This window comes from Phalangium opilio, unplaced genomic scaffold (genome assembly GCF_054372755.1).
Source record: "Phalangium opilio isolate 3A_F unplaced genomic scaffold, DU_Popi_V2 ptg000009l_1, whole genome shotgun sequence".
Taxonomy (NCBI): domain Eukaryota; kingdom Metazoa; phylum Arthropoda; class Arachnida; order Opiliones; family Phalangiidae; genus Phalangium; species Phalangium opilio.
Genome location: NW_028324146.1, coordinates 2,533,719 through 2,548,233, shown reverse-complemented (window position 1 = coordinate 2,548,233; position 14,515 = coordinate 2,533,719). Strand labels below are relative to the sequence as shown.

Here is a 14,515-nt window from a genome sequence, read left to right as displayed (position 1 = left end):
CGAATAACTCGATCGAATATCGAGACGAATAACCGTCTCGATATTCGATAATCCCCATTTCGGGTATTCGAACGAATATCGAATAGTGAATTTTACTATTCGGGCCTACTATTCGTTAAATATTCGACCAACTATTCGTTAAATATTCGACCAACTATTCGTTAAATATTCGACTAACTATTCGTTAAATATTCGACTAACTATTCGTTAAATATTCGATTAACTATTCGATTAACTATTCGAGAAAACAAAAATATTAACCCTAAAAATGTTTTAAAAAAGTAATGGCAGTTACACTTTTTAATGTATAAGTTTCTATGGGAAAATAGGCCTGAAGTGCTACTACTCTATAGCGTGTGAAAGTTTGTCTGTGGACCGTTTTTTTTTCTTCTTTTTTCCCACGCTTTACATTGGCCACTTAGACATTTTTTGAATCCTTCTATTTCTGACTATTCGATAAGGGCAATTTTAAGTTAAGCCTAATTATTCGATATTCGGTTCCCAAACAACTATTCGTCTCGGTATTCGATAAGAAAATTTTTCACTATTCGATATTCGTCTCGACAGTCAAAAACTGGTATTCGCCCATGCTTACTTTTTCCCCTCTTTATACCCTCTTTGGTTTAAGCTATCAATATCCTTAATGGAAAACCTTTTAGTGACTTTTGATGTCGGAAGGGTAACATTATTTTTTATTATTTCCTTTAAGTATTACCAGGAATGTATGGAGGGGTTGGAATGGCTAAGGTCAAATCCTAATCGGCGTGAGATCTTGGAAACAACTGGCGTGGCTTAATTTACGCTAGTGACGTCATTGCCTGACGTAAAAATCGTATTTACCACTTAAATTATTTTCATTCATTAATTCATTGGCTGCCCCTCCATACATTCCTGGTATCACCGTTTATTTTGCCTCCAGAAATATCATTGCAACAAAGTGAAAGGTAAGTTATTGATATGTTCTTATTCTCATAAAGGATATATTTAATTATAAACGCTAACGAGTAGACTTTAAAAATGGTGCGGTGATTTTTTGTAACGAAGGAAAATATTCTGGCATTTAAAATAAAAATCATGAAAAAGTTTCAAGTAATGCAATGTGTACATACATGTATTTTACTTGTTAATTAGGTTTTTAAACAAAGATTTATTGCGTTATTTCAAAACTTTTCGACGCCTTCGTTTTCCCTTAGTTGTAGCTTTTATCCCAGTCAAAATTTCAACGATCAACGCGAGAAATGACAATACCAAGCCAAATAACCAAAGGTAAAACGGCGTTGACAACTCTTGCAGGCATACTGAATTGATTAGTTGAATAGCGTGATCTCCTTCGTTAACTTTGAACCGTGCAAAACTTAGGTCCCTAACCCTTATTGCACGCTGTGATTGAGCTGTTTCCACATATCTTTGAGTTCTGAAAAGAAGCATAGAGTCAATTTTAACTTAACTGTGTGAATCAAGATGACCTTACAAGTAATCCACATTTTCCAGGATCCTTTTGGGTAATTTTTTCGAAAAAGGAAAAACGGAATATTCCCAGTGATAGACCTTTTTCCCCAAGTAGACTTTCACACCCATTTGACGAAGTTCGAATGCAAAACCAGGATCATTATTTATCATCGCTTGAACCATGTTGATACCATGCAATACAGCGTATTTGCTGGTACCATTTTTGTAAACGCCGAACATTTTTGGTGAATACTCGTTTAAGTATTTGAAGTTTTTAAACAGCGCAGCGATGATGGGATCTTGGTGCCTTTGCTGAAAGTGAAAGGTTCAAAATTAAGGTGTATTGGGGCAATTCTTTAACTTTTTAAACGAGTTATCCCAAATGATAACTATCTTCTAAAGGGTTGTTTTCAACCTCGTGCCGTCTATGAGAGCGCGATATCTAAATAGGTGTCATCAAACCTTGAACGAACGGCCAATGTCTCGCGAATTCCCCTCGTGCTAATAAGAAAACAAGGCGGTCAATTTAAAATTTTATAGTTTTTTATTATCACGGGAATGATTATCGATAAGTTACCGCTTGCTTCATAACTAAAGACGGTAAAATTTTAACTTAACCAACTTGTTTTTTATTAGCACGAGGGAATTCGCGAGACAAACGCCGATTTTCGTTCAAGGTTTGATGACACCCATGATTAATCACCTATTTTAATATCGTGCACTCATAGAACGCACGAGGTTGACAACAACACTTTAGACGATAGATATCACTTGCGATATATCGATTAAAAAGTTAGAGAATTGGCCCCATTACAAGGAAACGATAAAATTATCCTACGGAGGGAAATTATTCAAGTCTGAAAAATCCGCCAAGTGTCTTTATTACCGGAAAAACAGGCAGACACTTTACGCTAAAAATATTTCTGCGTTTTACATAATTCATTGTTTGCTAATCTTCGTTCATCAAATGTTGAAAGATAAATTACGATGAAATAATACAAATAGCTTCCAGGCTTTTCGTAACTCTAAAAAATACCGCCTGATATCTTCTAATCAAGCCTAACAATTCAATAATTCGATTTTCTGTCTCCGATCTTCTAAAAACCCAATCAGTTGCAGATCATATTTCCAAAAGCTGCAAACTTCCCCTCCGTAGTATTGTTTTTTCCTCTATATTTAGTAATATCAAGAAGGAATTTACTATAAGAAGGCCTAAAAAGGCGTCCGGTGTACGCGTGATAGTCGACAATCCCCCCTCATGGGTGGGGGGAGGCTGGAAACCAAGGCGGGACTTAATATTTTATCTAACTCTATATTTTCCACCAGCTATCTCTTTTAACTTTTCGTTAAGCCTTGCTTTGGTTTTTGGAACTGACGAAATTATAAGTATAGTACACTTGATTCGATTTAGAAACAATTATAGAACGAAGGATTGTCACGTAGAGACACGTATTCAAAATCCATTAAGTTAGGTTTAAAACCTTTAACTAACTTGTTAATGGCAATTAAAAACCATTCCCTAACCGTTTCAGCACCGCTGGCAGCTTCCATTTTCTGTTTACTTTGCTCGAGATTTTTTTTCTCTATTCGGAATACGTCAATCTCGTCTGTATGACCTATCCCCACGGGGTCCAATAGGAAAGCGGAGAGCATTGACGGACATGAAAGGGGTGGGGCTTACTTGTCCACTATAACACCGGCGTAAGAGTAGAAGCGTAAAATCTACTGACTTAGGCATTCTCATAGTAAATTAATTCTTGGTAATATTTACTTTTCTAAGGAAGTCCACGAAAGATGAATTTTGTAGTAAGGGAATAGTGCCGGCGCTGTTCACTAAATCCTTAAAGTCATTGATTCGAAATGATGAAGATACGGTTAGGGTACTTTTCAAATTACCAGAAAGCGACCTCATTAAAATCGACGTTGCGAGATAAAAACCCCACAAAAGGAATTTCGTCGACAAACGCCTCGGAAATGTTTTTGAACCTAGTAATATAAGAAAATAATAAATTTTTAAATTAAAAAGTTAAAGGTTGTACAAGCTACTTAACCATTCAGAAAGATAACCGATGTGTAAAACCAGATATAATCCAAAATTTTGCAAACACGTGGTCGCGAAGTGAGAATGAAATTTTCGAACAGCGGTGAGATAACCGACAGAAAGAGGGCGATTAGTGTAATTCCCCACAGCAACTCTTCTATTGCACCGAAAGAAAATTTTCTAATGCCAATATTGGCATCAGGTTTATTTCCAGTTATTAAAACTGTTTCCTCGATCAAAAATCCGGGGCAATAATGAATCGACTCAAGTGTACTTGAACGTGGTCGACCGTTAATGAGAAGTGTATCGGCCAACTGTTCAAGAACATACAAGTGTTATGAACTCTATTGAAAACGTAACAATCACTGAAGAATAGAACCGAATAATCAACTTACTCCAATATCCAAACTGGTGAAAAATGAAACATTCTTAGATTGCGTGACTTGCGCATAATTCATCAGCTTCCTTTGTACAGATTGAATAGGAACAAAAATAAGACTAAATAAAAGGGAGAAAATTGTCAACCTCCGAAACCAATAGTAAGGATTAATTTGGTTTTTACGTTATGTTTGATATATTAGGTAGTATGTAACTAGCAGCAGACGATATGATTCGAGGGCTAAACTTGCCCGCCATTAGATCAGGCATTTCTTCAGATGGCAAGCCTGTCTAAAACACAACATTGAATATTAGCATAAGTTTATAAGATATGTTCCATAAGTATGAAAAGCCACAAGGGTCGGCTTTTCTGCTTGCCTGGGTACCTTCGCTAGTGTGTTCCAGGCGGAAATTGCCGCGATCTGTTATTGCGCAGATTACTGCATTAACAAAGGGTATACCGGACGGACTGTGAGAATTTATTCTGACAGTCAGGCCGCCCTGAACGCGCTGAACCAGTGTCAGATTACCTCTCAACTGGTGCGCAGCTGCCTTGATCTGCTAGCGCGACTGGCATCCTGCAACAGGGTTCTGTTGTACTGGGTGCCAGGGCATAGCGGATATCATGGCAATGAGCAAGCCGATAGATTTGCGAAAAGGGGTGCGGAGGCCAAGCTCTTGGGGCCGGAGCCGGCCGTCCCCATCCCCTACAGGCACGTCAAACAGTGTCTGCATGACAGGTTGACTGTCATACAAAACCAACTCTGGCATAACATGGAGGGCCAGAGACAGACTAAACTTTTTGTCAATGGTCCCTGCAGGTCTCGTGCCAGAGACCTAATTTCGCTCAGCAGATGGGATATTAGGCTGGCCACCGGTCTTTTGACCGGGCACTGTCGGCTTAATAGGCACCTCCATCTGATGGGTTTTGCCGACGACCCTCTCTGTAGGTCGTGTCAGGAGAAGGAAGAAACATCCGCTCACGTACTTTGCGAGTGCGACTGCTTCGCCTCGCTTAGACTAGAATATTTTGATTCACATACTTTGGAACCCTCGAGGGTCTCCTCTATTACGGTGGAGGGAATTCTTCGCTACGCTGCATCTACGGGCCTATTCAAGGCCTGAATATGAGGATGCACAATATGCCTTTGGCATCGGTGCTAGGGCGCGTACCCTCCTCAACAACAATATATATAAATATGACACTACCAATACTTCGTAATGCTAGAGACTTGCTGAGAACTTGTTCGAGAACGACAAGCGAGAATTGACTGATACGCTTGGTTAATTTTGCAGCCGATCTTCGCAATTAGTCTTTACTAAGCCTTTGACAGCGCCTCACCAGGCGTCGCTTTACGAGAATATATGACGTTTCACCGACGTCACTTCATGACAAGCTCTCAGTAACCATTGTCAAACTTATGGAGCATATCTTTTGAACTTATGAAATTAGTGATAGTTGTTGGTTTGTTTGATTGTATATTTGTTCTTTATGGACAGTCACAATTTTTTATTGAATTTGCCCAAACTGCACGGCTGACATAAGGTACAATAAAGGGAAGGTTTTAGGGGTGTGGTTGAGTTCCAGATGTTTGGTTTTGCGAGCTCCTATCCCTTAAACTCGTTAAAACATCTTAACTCCAGGCCCGATGCATTTGAACTTTATGAAAAACTTCTTACTAAGCACCGTTCCTGTAAAACAACTTAAACAAGTAATAAACGAGACCCTCTCCGCTTGTCCCTTCTGAAAATTAACCCAATCTCCGCCCGGCACCGAATTAATGATCTTCACTTTGTTCACGACTTCTTTCAAAACAAACTAGAAAATGACTTCTCTTCTTTTTTTTTCACCTGCCACTCAAATTCGCGCACCAGAGGACATTTTAATAAATTAGTTAAACCACTGCAGGGCCCGCATATCCTTTAAGCAGAGCCACCTTACGTGTACAGTCATCAACGATTGGAATTCCTTGCCAATCGATGTGACCACCCTAACAAACAATGCAAACTTTCCGTCGTAAACTTTCTGAACATTTTCGGTCTTTAGCCTGAGCTGATCTAAACTTCAACTTAACCGTGTGTCCGTTTACCTGTTTTTTCCTATTTCATATATCCTATATTCCGAGTTCATTTAATTTTGCATATCCTTCTATCAACCGATGTTCGTAAAAAATTCACTCTGTTGGCTTCACAAACAGCAGTAGGCTAAATAAATATTTAAATAAATACAATCTTACCTCAACTAATTTGTACTATCCTAATTAATACTATTGATGTTCAAATAAAAAACCAAACTCCACCTAACCTTAACTGCAGTAGTACTTTTTGGTTCAAATAACAAAACCTTACCCGGCATAATACAATTAAGATTCAACTAACAAACCCTAACCTGAATTAATAAAATTAATATTCAAATAAAAAAACCTAACCCAATACTAATTGGGATCAAATAACCAAACCTGAACTGACTTCATACTCTTGGGCTCAATTAACCAAACCTAGACAAAAATGACCTAATAATAGCAGGTTCAAATTACCAAATGAAACCTTACCTGTGAACCTGACTTGGCCTAACACTTTAAGGTTCAAATAACCAAATTTGACCTTACCTAATAACCCGTTCTACACTCACCTGACCTAGCACTATTTGACTTCCAAACAAACAACCTAGACCTTCATAAACCCCCACCGTTTTTCACATCCCGGTTGTACTGCTTATCGGGGTACCGCGCTTACTGGAATTGCCGTAATGGGTAATCTGCGTTGGTTACCCCCCATTTTACCCAATTTAATACCCCCAATTCTCATTTACCCAAACCTCATTCAACCCAATTCCCAGTTTTCCTCTTCCCATTAACCCAATATAGCATTCCCAAGAAGACTCAAATAGAGTAGAATTTGTTGGTTCTATTTATTTCTTATTCCATAAGGGAGACACTTACTTGAAGTGTATAACCGCTCCAAAGAGGAAGAGACGTTCTCCTAACCTAACCAAACCAAACCTAACCTAACAGTAATTTCTTGGAAAAGACATATTATTGGAGGAGTCAATGAATATAAACATAAATCTTTTGGAAAAGGCGTAACATTGTTAAATGATTTTTAAAACAATAGTAATCTAACTTAACCACACCCAACCTAACCTAACCGAAACTCAAGAAAGATTTGCGGCAACAGGAAATTGGGAGAAATACACTTGGGTGAAGCAGGAATATATGATTTGGGTTAAATTCTTCTGATTGGGACAAATGAGATATGGTGATATGAGGGGACACCTCTGCGTTTTCGGGAAACCGCAGTTATGAGAACCACTATTATGGCATCTGTTCATCCGGGAACCGCTCATATCAGAGCTTTCCGAGAATATTTACTTAACGTTACTCTCAGGAAGCAGTGTTGAACATAAATTAAGTATGTATTATAAATTAACGACATTGATATACTTACAGTGAATTTGAAATGGAATTTCTCGTTATTTTCCATATTGGTATATTTAAGCGGTATTTGATTTCATGGTCAAAACTTGAAAAAGGTTTACTCCAACTTCTTCTTGTATAAGAATGAACACTAAAACATAACTACTGAACAACGGCGTTTCACATCGATCCAACATTAATATGCGTGATTTCCGAATGCAGTTGTAAGTTTTAAAAGCAAAATGTGATATGAATATGTTATACCTAACAAAGTCACAATGGAATGCTTTGTAAAGTGTTTTCGTGTACTTTCTTCTCAAAGCACGGTGTATTACACATGCTAGAAATGCGAAATTTACCGATAAATCATTCGATTTCATTGTTAGGAAAAATAATATTACCGTTTCGAGGGTAATTTATTACCTCCATGCGACACCAGTCAGAGCCCGGGTTCACTACACGTGGAAGGCTGGCCAACTCGCACTGCTGCTTGGCATGAGGTAAATAGCCCATGTTGGTGACCCCGCACCTGTGGTATTTGCATCTCTTATGGCTTTAATGTAATGTTCTGTAGTCCAATGAATCAGGTACAATTCTGAGCTCTTTATACTTAGCTTAGCTTACGGTGCATTACCACGGTAATTTATCTTTAAATTACCATTGTTAAATTACGCTATGACATAAATCGGTAAATTACGCCGGTAGTTCGTAAATTGCCGGTAATTTATGGACACTATTTTACCGACCCACATCTCTATTACATGCATTTTGAATTACAAGCAAATTTTTTGCAACAAATATATACTTTGGTTATACATTTATTTGATTACATTTCTTAACTAAAAGTAATGGTGATATTTGAATGGTTTTCGGCGCCTTTGTTTTTTTCTAGATGCTGATTTTATCCCGGTCCAGATCTCGACGAATACAGAAAGACACGATAAAAGCAATCCGAATGACCAAAAGTAAAATGGCGTTGACAACTCTCGCAGGCATACTGACTTGATTGGTTGAATAGCATTATCCCATTCGTTAACCTTGAACGGTGCAAAACTAAGTTCTCTAACCCTTATTGCACGCGTTGACTGAGCCGTTTCCACGTATCTGTGAGTTCTGAGTAATATAGCCATTTTTTCAATTATAGATTTCATATATTTGACGAAGAATGTCAATTAGAACTTACAAATAATCAATGTTTTCTAGGATTCGTTTGGGTAATTGTTTGGAAAAAGGAAACACTGAATATTCCCAGTTATAAACTTTTTCACCCAAGTAGATTTTCACACCCATTTCCTTCAGTTTGACTGCAAAACTCTTGTCATTGTTTATCATCGCTTGAACGATGTTGATACCTTGTAATACGGCGTATTTGCTAGTACCATTTTTGTAAACGCGGAACATTTTAGGTGAATAGTCGTTTATATATTTGAAATTTTTAAACAGCGCAGCGATGTTGGGATCCTGGTGCCTTTGCTGAAAGAAAAAAGTTAAAAATTTCATCCGAATTTAAGGAGTATCACGAGGGAATGATAAAATCATCCTACGGAGGGAAATTATACAGGTCGGAAAAATCCGCCAGATGTCATTATTCCGGGAAAAAATATTTCTTGCGCTTTACATAATCCATTCTATGCTAGAACTAATCTTTGTTCATCAAAGGTCGAAAGAGATATTATGATGAAGTAATAGAAATTGCTTCGAGGCTTAATGCGCTGCTCTGAAAAATGCCCCCTGATAACATTATATATCAGAGATTCTGATGAAATTTTGGATTGAATATAATTAGAGAATCGCCACCTCGTCAACGCTAAGAATCAGTTGTTAGAAGAGGTATTAAATCAAGTCATGGCTGTGGTTTAGTATAAACAAATTCCGCTAGATGCTCCCAAAATCGAGGGGTGGAACTGACCGGCCCTCTAACCTTAGCAAAGGCTAGTTTTAGTTAGTTGGTGTGTAGAAGATCAGCCAAAATGTTAGATGTGCTTTAAGAGTCATTTCGGGTAAATTTACTTCATCCCAGCCCAGCCTTCTTTCGTCAAATCAAAGCCTGACAAATTCATAATTCAATTTTGTGTGACCGATCTCCAATAACACATGCAGATCATATTTACAAATCTGTAAAATTCCTCTCCGTGGGAGGGTTTTTTATCTATTCCTGGAAATATTTACTGTTCTAAGAAATTGGACGAAAGATGTATTTTCTACTAATAGAATAGTGCCAGCACTGTTCTCTAAATCCTTAAAGTTGTTGATTCGAAATGATGTAGATACGGTTAGGATACTTTTTAAATTACCAGAAAGCGACCTCATTAAAACCGATGTTGCAAGAAACCAACTACCTAACAATAATTTCGTTGACAAAGGCCTGGGATTTATTTTGGGAGCTAGAAATAGAATTAGTAAACGTTTTACTACTACAATCAAAGTAGAATCCAACCTCAAAAAGAATATAATTTATCCAGTAGAGGTTCTTTATTTTCATTTCATTCTTTCAGAGATAGATTCTACTGTACTATAAGTTTATGAGATATGTTCCATAAGTATGACACTATCCTATACTTCTTAATGCTAGAGACTAAATGAGAACATGAACGAAATAGTGAACAATCCAGATTGTTCACTGTTTCGTTCATGATGAGAACGACGCGAGGATTGACTACACACGGTTTTGCAGTCCATCTTCCTATTTAGTCTGCACTAAGCCTTTGACACCGCCTCACCAGGCGTCGCTTTAAGAGAACACATGACATTTGGTTCACGGGTAGTTGAGCGGTTTTCAAGAGAGCGTTTTGGAATAAAGCGGTTCCCAAAACAGCGGTTTGCAAAACCGCGTGGAAGCAAAACCGCGGTAGCTGTTTCCGCGTTTCTCAATACAGCACCATTTCCCAAAACAGTGGTTGCTGTTTCCGCCCAAACTGTGATTGATAGGGAAGTCTATAGAACAAAGAACAATATTATGCAAAAAGGAGTAATGTTATATCGGAAGTAAATATAAAATATAATTTTTTGGAAAAGGCATATTATTTTGGGAAGTCAATGAAGATAAACAACAATATTTTGGAAAAGGCGTACGAAACAACGCTCAAGATATAAACGCTGTAATCAAAATGCGCTAAAACGAGAAATTGCTATAATGGCAAACGCGTTTATGAAAAAGCCGTTTTGGACAATGCTGCTTTGATAACACGCCCAATCGATAGCATACCTGACATTTCACCTACGTGACATCGTGACAAGCTCTCAGTAACCAGTGACAAACTTATGGAACATATTTATACACATAGTATTCCCCTGTAAATCTAGGGGATAATGCAGTACACATATTTTTCGTTGCTGCAAAGGCTAAGGAGCCCTACTAAGTTATTTCTATTTGCCTTTGGCGATTTTAAATCTTATAAGAAGGAAAAAATAGTGTTGGGCAAATGGGACTGAACCCGAGTGAAAATAAAGACTACTTAAAAATACTTCACCATTCATAAAAATAACTGATGTGTGAAACCAGATATATTCCAAATATTTGGAACTGCGTGGTGGAAAGTGAATGAACTTTTTGAAAATTGGGGATAGAACTGATAGAAAAAGAGAAATTATTGCCATTCCCCACAACAACTCGTTAATTGTTCCGAAAGAAAACTTTCTGACGCCAACGTTCATTTGAGGGTTAATTCCAGTTATTAAAACTGTCTCGTCGATCAAAAATCCAGGGCAATAATGATATAACGGCAGCGTATTTGAATGTGGTCTATCGTTCATTAGTAACGTATGAACCAACTGCTCGTGGAAATAAACGCATTATGTACTGTATTAAAATGCAATACTCACTGGAGAATATAAGCGTGTACTCACTCCAATTTCCAGACTGGTCCCCCATGAAATATTTCTAAATTTTGTAACTTCGGCATATTTATCGAGCTTTCTACCGACAGATGCGAAGGGTACGAAAGTAAGACTAATACAAAGAAGAGTGAAGTCAACTTCAAAAACCAAAAGTAAAATATATTTTCAGATTTACGTTATATTTAATATATTAGGTAATATGTAACTAGCAGCGGACAAAATAATTCTAGAGCTGAATTTTCCAGCCATTAGATCGGCCATTTCATCACGTGGCAAGCCCGTCTAATAAATAAATAAGGAAACGCATGTTAAATTAAAACACAATATTTAATACCAAAAGGGAATAAGAGAGAAGGGAGACATTAGAGCCAGCTTTGGTAATGAGAGTCCAACCAACCTCGAGAAAACCGCGAAAACTTTGCGCAAGTACACATCTTTTAACCAATTTACTGCAAAAATAGTTCTTTCAGTTCTCCGCGGTATCGGCCCATTTGTCTGCTAGATTATCATTCTCCAAAGGCTTAGGGCTGTCGATGTTTCGTTCTTGTGTAATTATAACCTCAAGTATGTATTTTATTGAAACTAATTTGTATTTTTTAATATTAATTCAGAATAATTAGTTTTCATCTATTTATTACCTTCAAATTATCTGATTTAGGTAGAGATGGGCCGATACCGATACCATATCGGTATCGGTACCGATATTTGGCTTTAACCGATATATTGGTATCGGTTAAAAATGAACCGATATTTCTACCCGATATTTTTTGAAGAAAATAAATACTTATGTTGAGAGTAGATGGTGCCATAAGACCTAAACTCTGAGACAGCACAGTTTTTCATCTATTTTTGGATAACGTAACTAGTGTCTATAATGGGTTTTTCGTATGATAAGCCAATTTTATAGTTTCAAGTACCGAAATTGGATCGAGAATCATCTATAGAGATGGGCCGATACCGATACCATATCGGTTTGATATCGGTTTAATCGAAGGATCGGGTAAAATATCGGTATCGGTACGTATCGGTTTCCCAAGTATCGGATCATATCGGTATCGGTTTGATATCGGTTTAATCGAAGGATCGGGTAAAATATCGGTATCGGTACGTATCGGTTTCCCAAGTATCGGATCATATCGGTATCGGTTTAAACTGGTATCGGCCCATCTCTAGATTTTGGTATGTTTTCAATACCCGTGTATCTAAATTAATTGCACAGCTTGATTTCGTTTATCAACATGAAATCCGGCCATTTTTATCTCCTTCAATGTAAAGTTGTAAACAAAACTACTTTTTATTCATCAACCGAGACGTCAGCTAAGGCAGAAGTTACATAGCCAATCAGTGAAGGGTAGTAGATTTGAGGTTAGTGAGACTGTTGTTACGAGTGTAAAGCATTATGGAGATATAAAGTGTGTCCCTTCTCTCTTATTCCCTTCTGTTAATACTGTGATACATCATCAATTAGTGTGACATGTGTAGTTTTATAACACAGCGAGTTTATGGCATGCAAATTTATAACTAGAAGTTTAGAAGCCCATTTCCGATAACTTTTTATTTTTAAAGTTATTGTTAAAACCCTCAATGAAGCGTAGTAGGCGTTCGAAGATACAGAATTACAGATATTTAAATTAGATAAAATTCACGTTGGTTTGATTGCATTATCATTTACGGGGCCATACGGAGCATCATTTTGTGAGAATATAGCCACATTTTACTTTTCGACACACTTATTAAGCCGTGTCACTTGTCAAACTCATTAAAAATGTGGTTTCAAAACGAGTACATGACATTTTGCCTTATGGGATACCCTAAACCAGTTATGATCAAAGTGTTCCAGGGATGACCCCTTAATTAAATTAGCATTGCCGTTCAATTTCATACTTAAATTTAAGGGGTCATCAGTAAAACAATCCGATCATAACTTGTTTACGGTGTCCCTTAGGGCAATATGTCAGAGAGCATTTTAGACTCAAAAAGGCCCGTAGAGCTTACTGTTCATCGGTCTAGCCACCGTTTTTGGAACATCCTGTATAATATTGTGTCTTTAACGTACTCACTGTGAATTTAAAGTTGAATTTCTCGTTATTATCCATTCTGGTGTTTTATTATTTTTTTGTTTTGGTAAATTTAATGCTCTAAACAAACTAAGGTTTAACCATGACTGAATCTCGTACTACAATCAGCACAGAGCTTGGCTTTCAATATCGATCATGATGAAAATTTCCCAAATGCATTTGTAAGTTTTAAAAAGCTAAGTGCGATATGAAAGTATTTCGTACGTAAACAATTTTACTATTCACGACATTATTCAAGCACTTACTTCATTAAAGCAATTTCCTTTTAGTAATTTTTGTATACACTTAAAGGGAGAATGAAGTCATCATAAGCTTAGAAAAAAAATTGGATAGGCAATCGTTGCTAATGGAGTTATTTATAATTACAAAAGTCAAAGCACTTGTTTCCAACCCGTAAAAGAGACGCTAAACTTAAATGTCATCCGATTTTTTTTGCTATAATAATACGCTTTATAATTGTTTTTCATAATTCTAAATTTTTTTACTATATTTTTCGTAATTAACTTTCCCTTTAGCATAGTTCGTTAAAATAAAACCTTTTGAGAGCTCTTTGCTGTGGGCGGCATCGGCGTATGTATGAAAATTTCTTGTAAGAATAATTTATGGACAACACACTCTTTTTATCACTATGTCTTAACGTATTGGCTCTAAATCCATGGGAGTGAAGAAGCATTTTACCGATATTTTGATCGAACTTTGTACTAAATCAACATATCTAATACTTCTTATTGCTAAAGTCAAGTCTTAGTCAACGAAAAAAGTTTTGTTAGCTAGTTAGTGGTTACCTACAACATGTGCGCAAAAACGTCCTTAATTAAGCTCAAAACTCGAAAAGCGTGGGAGGGAGCCATTATATCGGGACTACCTACCAAGCCATCTTCTACTTACCAGTATAGAAATCATTAATTTATGGACATTATTATGATATACAAGTACGACATAGTTCTCAACATTAAAATTCGTACCTCAAACGAAGCTTCAAACGCTAATAGAATTGAGTCCATACGTGATTTGTTTAAGGTACAACCCAAAATTTTACTCTACACGCAATCATCCAATCAGCTTTTGTTAGGCAATAGGCCTATAGTATGAAAGCAAATTCGATAAAGCTGTCTAATCTTTAAAACAAGAGATATTTGGGTTTCGACATAAGTCGATCAGAGTGGAATATAGACCGACTGGGGAAACATAAAGCTCAGAAACCACTTTATGCTTTACTTTCAACAGCAAAACATAGATGGCGGTAAAAACTACTCTGTGGCACGAAATTTAAAATGCTTCGTTTTTCAGAACATTAGTGTTACTAAAAACATTTA

General features: G+C 37.0%; 2 protein-coding genes across 2 annotated transcripts; both read right to left on the bottom strand.

The window, feature by feature from the left end:
• Positions 1-1,033: 1,033 nt before the first annotated feature.
• On the bottom strand, positions 1,034-6,000 carry LOC149713139 (uncharacterized). The gene is made up of 5 exons (XM_089846392.1): positions 4,053-6,000; positions 3,886-3,988; positions 3,221-3,804; positions 1,472-1,761; positions 1,034-1,414 (listed from the first exon to the last, which is right to left on the bottom strand). The coding sequence occupies exons 3-5, from the start codon at positions 3,359-3,361 to the stop codon at positions 1,156-1,158; spliced, it is 690 nt and encodes a 229-aa protein (XP_089702518.1). The 5' UTR covers positions 3,362-3,804; positions 3,886-3,988; positions 4,053-6,000; the 3' UTR covers positions 1,034-1,155.
• A 1,200-nt stretch (positions 6,001-7,200) lies between these two features.
• LOC149713138 (uncharacterized) lies at positions 7,201-13,586 on the bottom strand. Its single transcript, XM_089846384.1, has 9 exons — positions 13,566-13,586; positions 13,445-13,483; positions 13,182-13,375; positions 11,297-11,403; positions 11,131-11,233; positions 10,755-11,055; positions 9,454-9,668; positions 8,468-8,757; positions 7,201-8,397 (listed from the first exon to the last, which is right to left on the bottom strand). The coding sequence occupies exons 3-9, from the start codon at positions 13,215-13,217 to the stop codon at positions 8,124-8,126; spliced, it is 1,326 nt and encodes a 441-aa protein (XP_089702510.1). The 5' UTR covers positions 13,218-13,375; positions 13,445-13,483; positions 13,566-13,586; the 3' UTR covers positions 7,201-8,123.
• Between the last annotated feature and the right edge of the window lie 929 nt (positions 13,587-14,515).

What these genes read in the sequence shown, in the direction of transcription:
- LOC149713139 (XM_089846392.1), bottom strand. Translation starts at nt 3,361, where the DNA reads ATGAGGTCGCTTTCTGGTAATTTGAAAAGTACCCTAACCGTATCTTCA. An exon ending in TCGTGGACTTCCTTAGAAAA is followed by an intron (nt 1,762 to 3,220) that starts GTAAATATTACC and finishes TTTCACTTTCAG; the next exon opens with CAAAGGCACCAAGATCCCAT. An exon ending in CTGGAAAATGTGGATTACTT is followed by an intron (nt 1,415 to 1,471) that starts GTAAGGTCATCT and finishes GCTTCTTTTCAG; the next exon opens with AACTCAAAGATATGTGGAAA.
- LOC149713138 (XM_089846384.1), bottom strand. Translation starts at nt 13,217, where the DNA reads ATGGATAATAACGAGAAATTCAACTTTAAATTCACA. An exon ending in GGACCAGTCTGGAAATTGGA is followed by an intron (nt 11,056 to 11,130) that starts GTGAGTACACGC and finishes TTCCACGAGCAG; the next exon opens with TTGGTTCATACGTTACTAAT. An exon ending in ATCAGTTATTTTTATGAATG is followed by an intron (nt 9,669 to 10,754) that starts GTGAAGTATTTT and finishes TTCTATTTCTAG; the next exon opens with CTCCCAAAATAAATCCCAGG.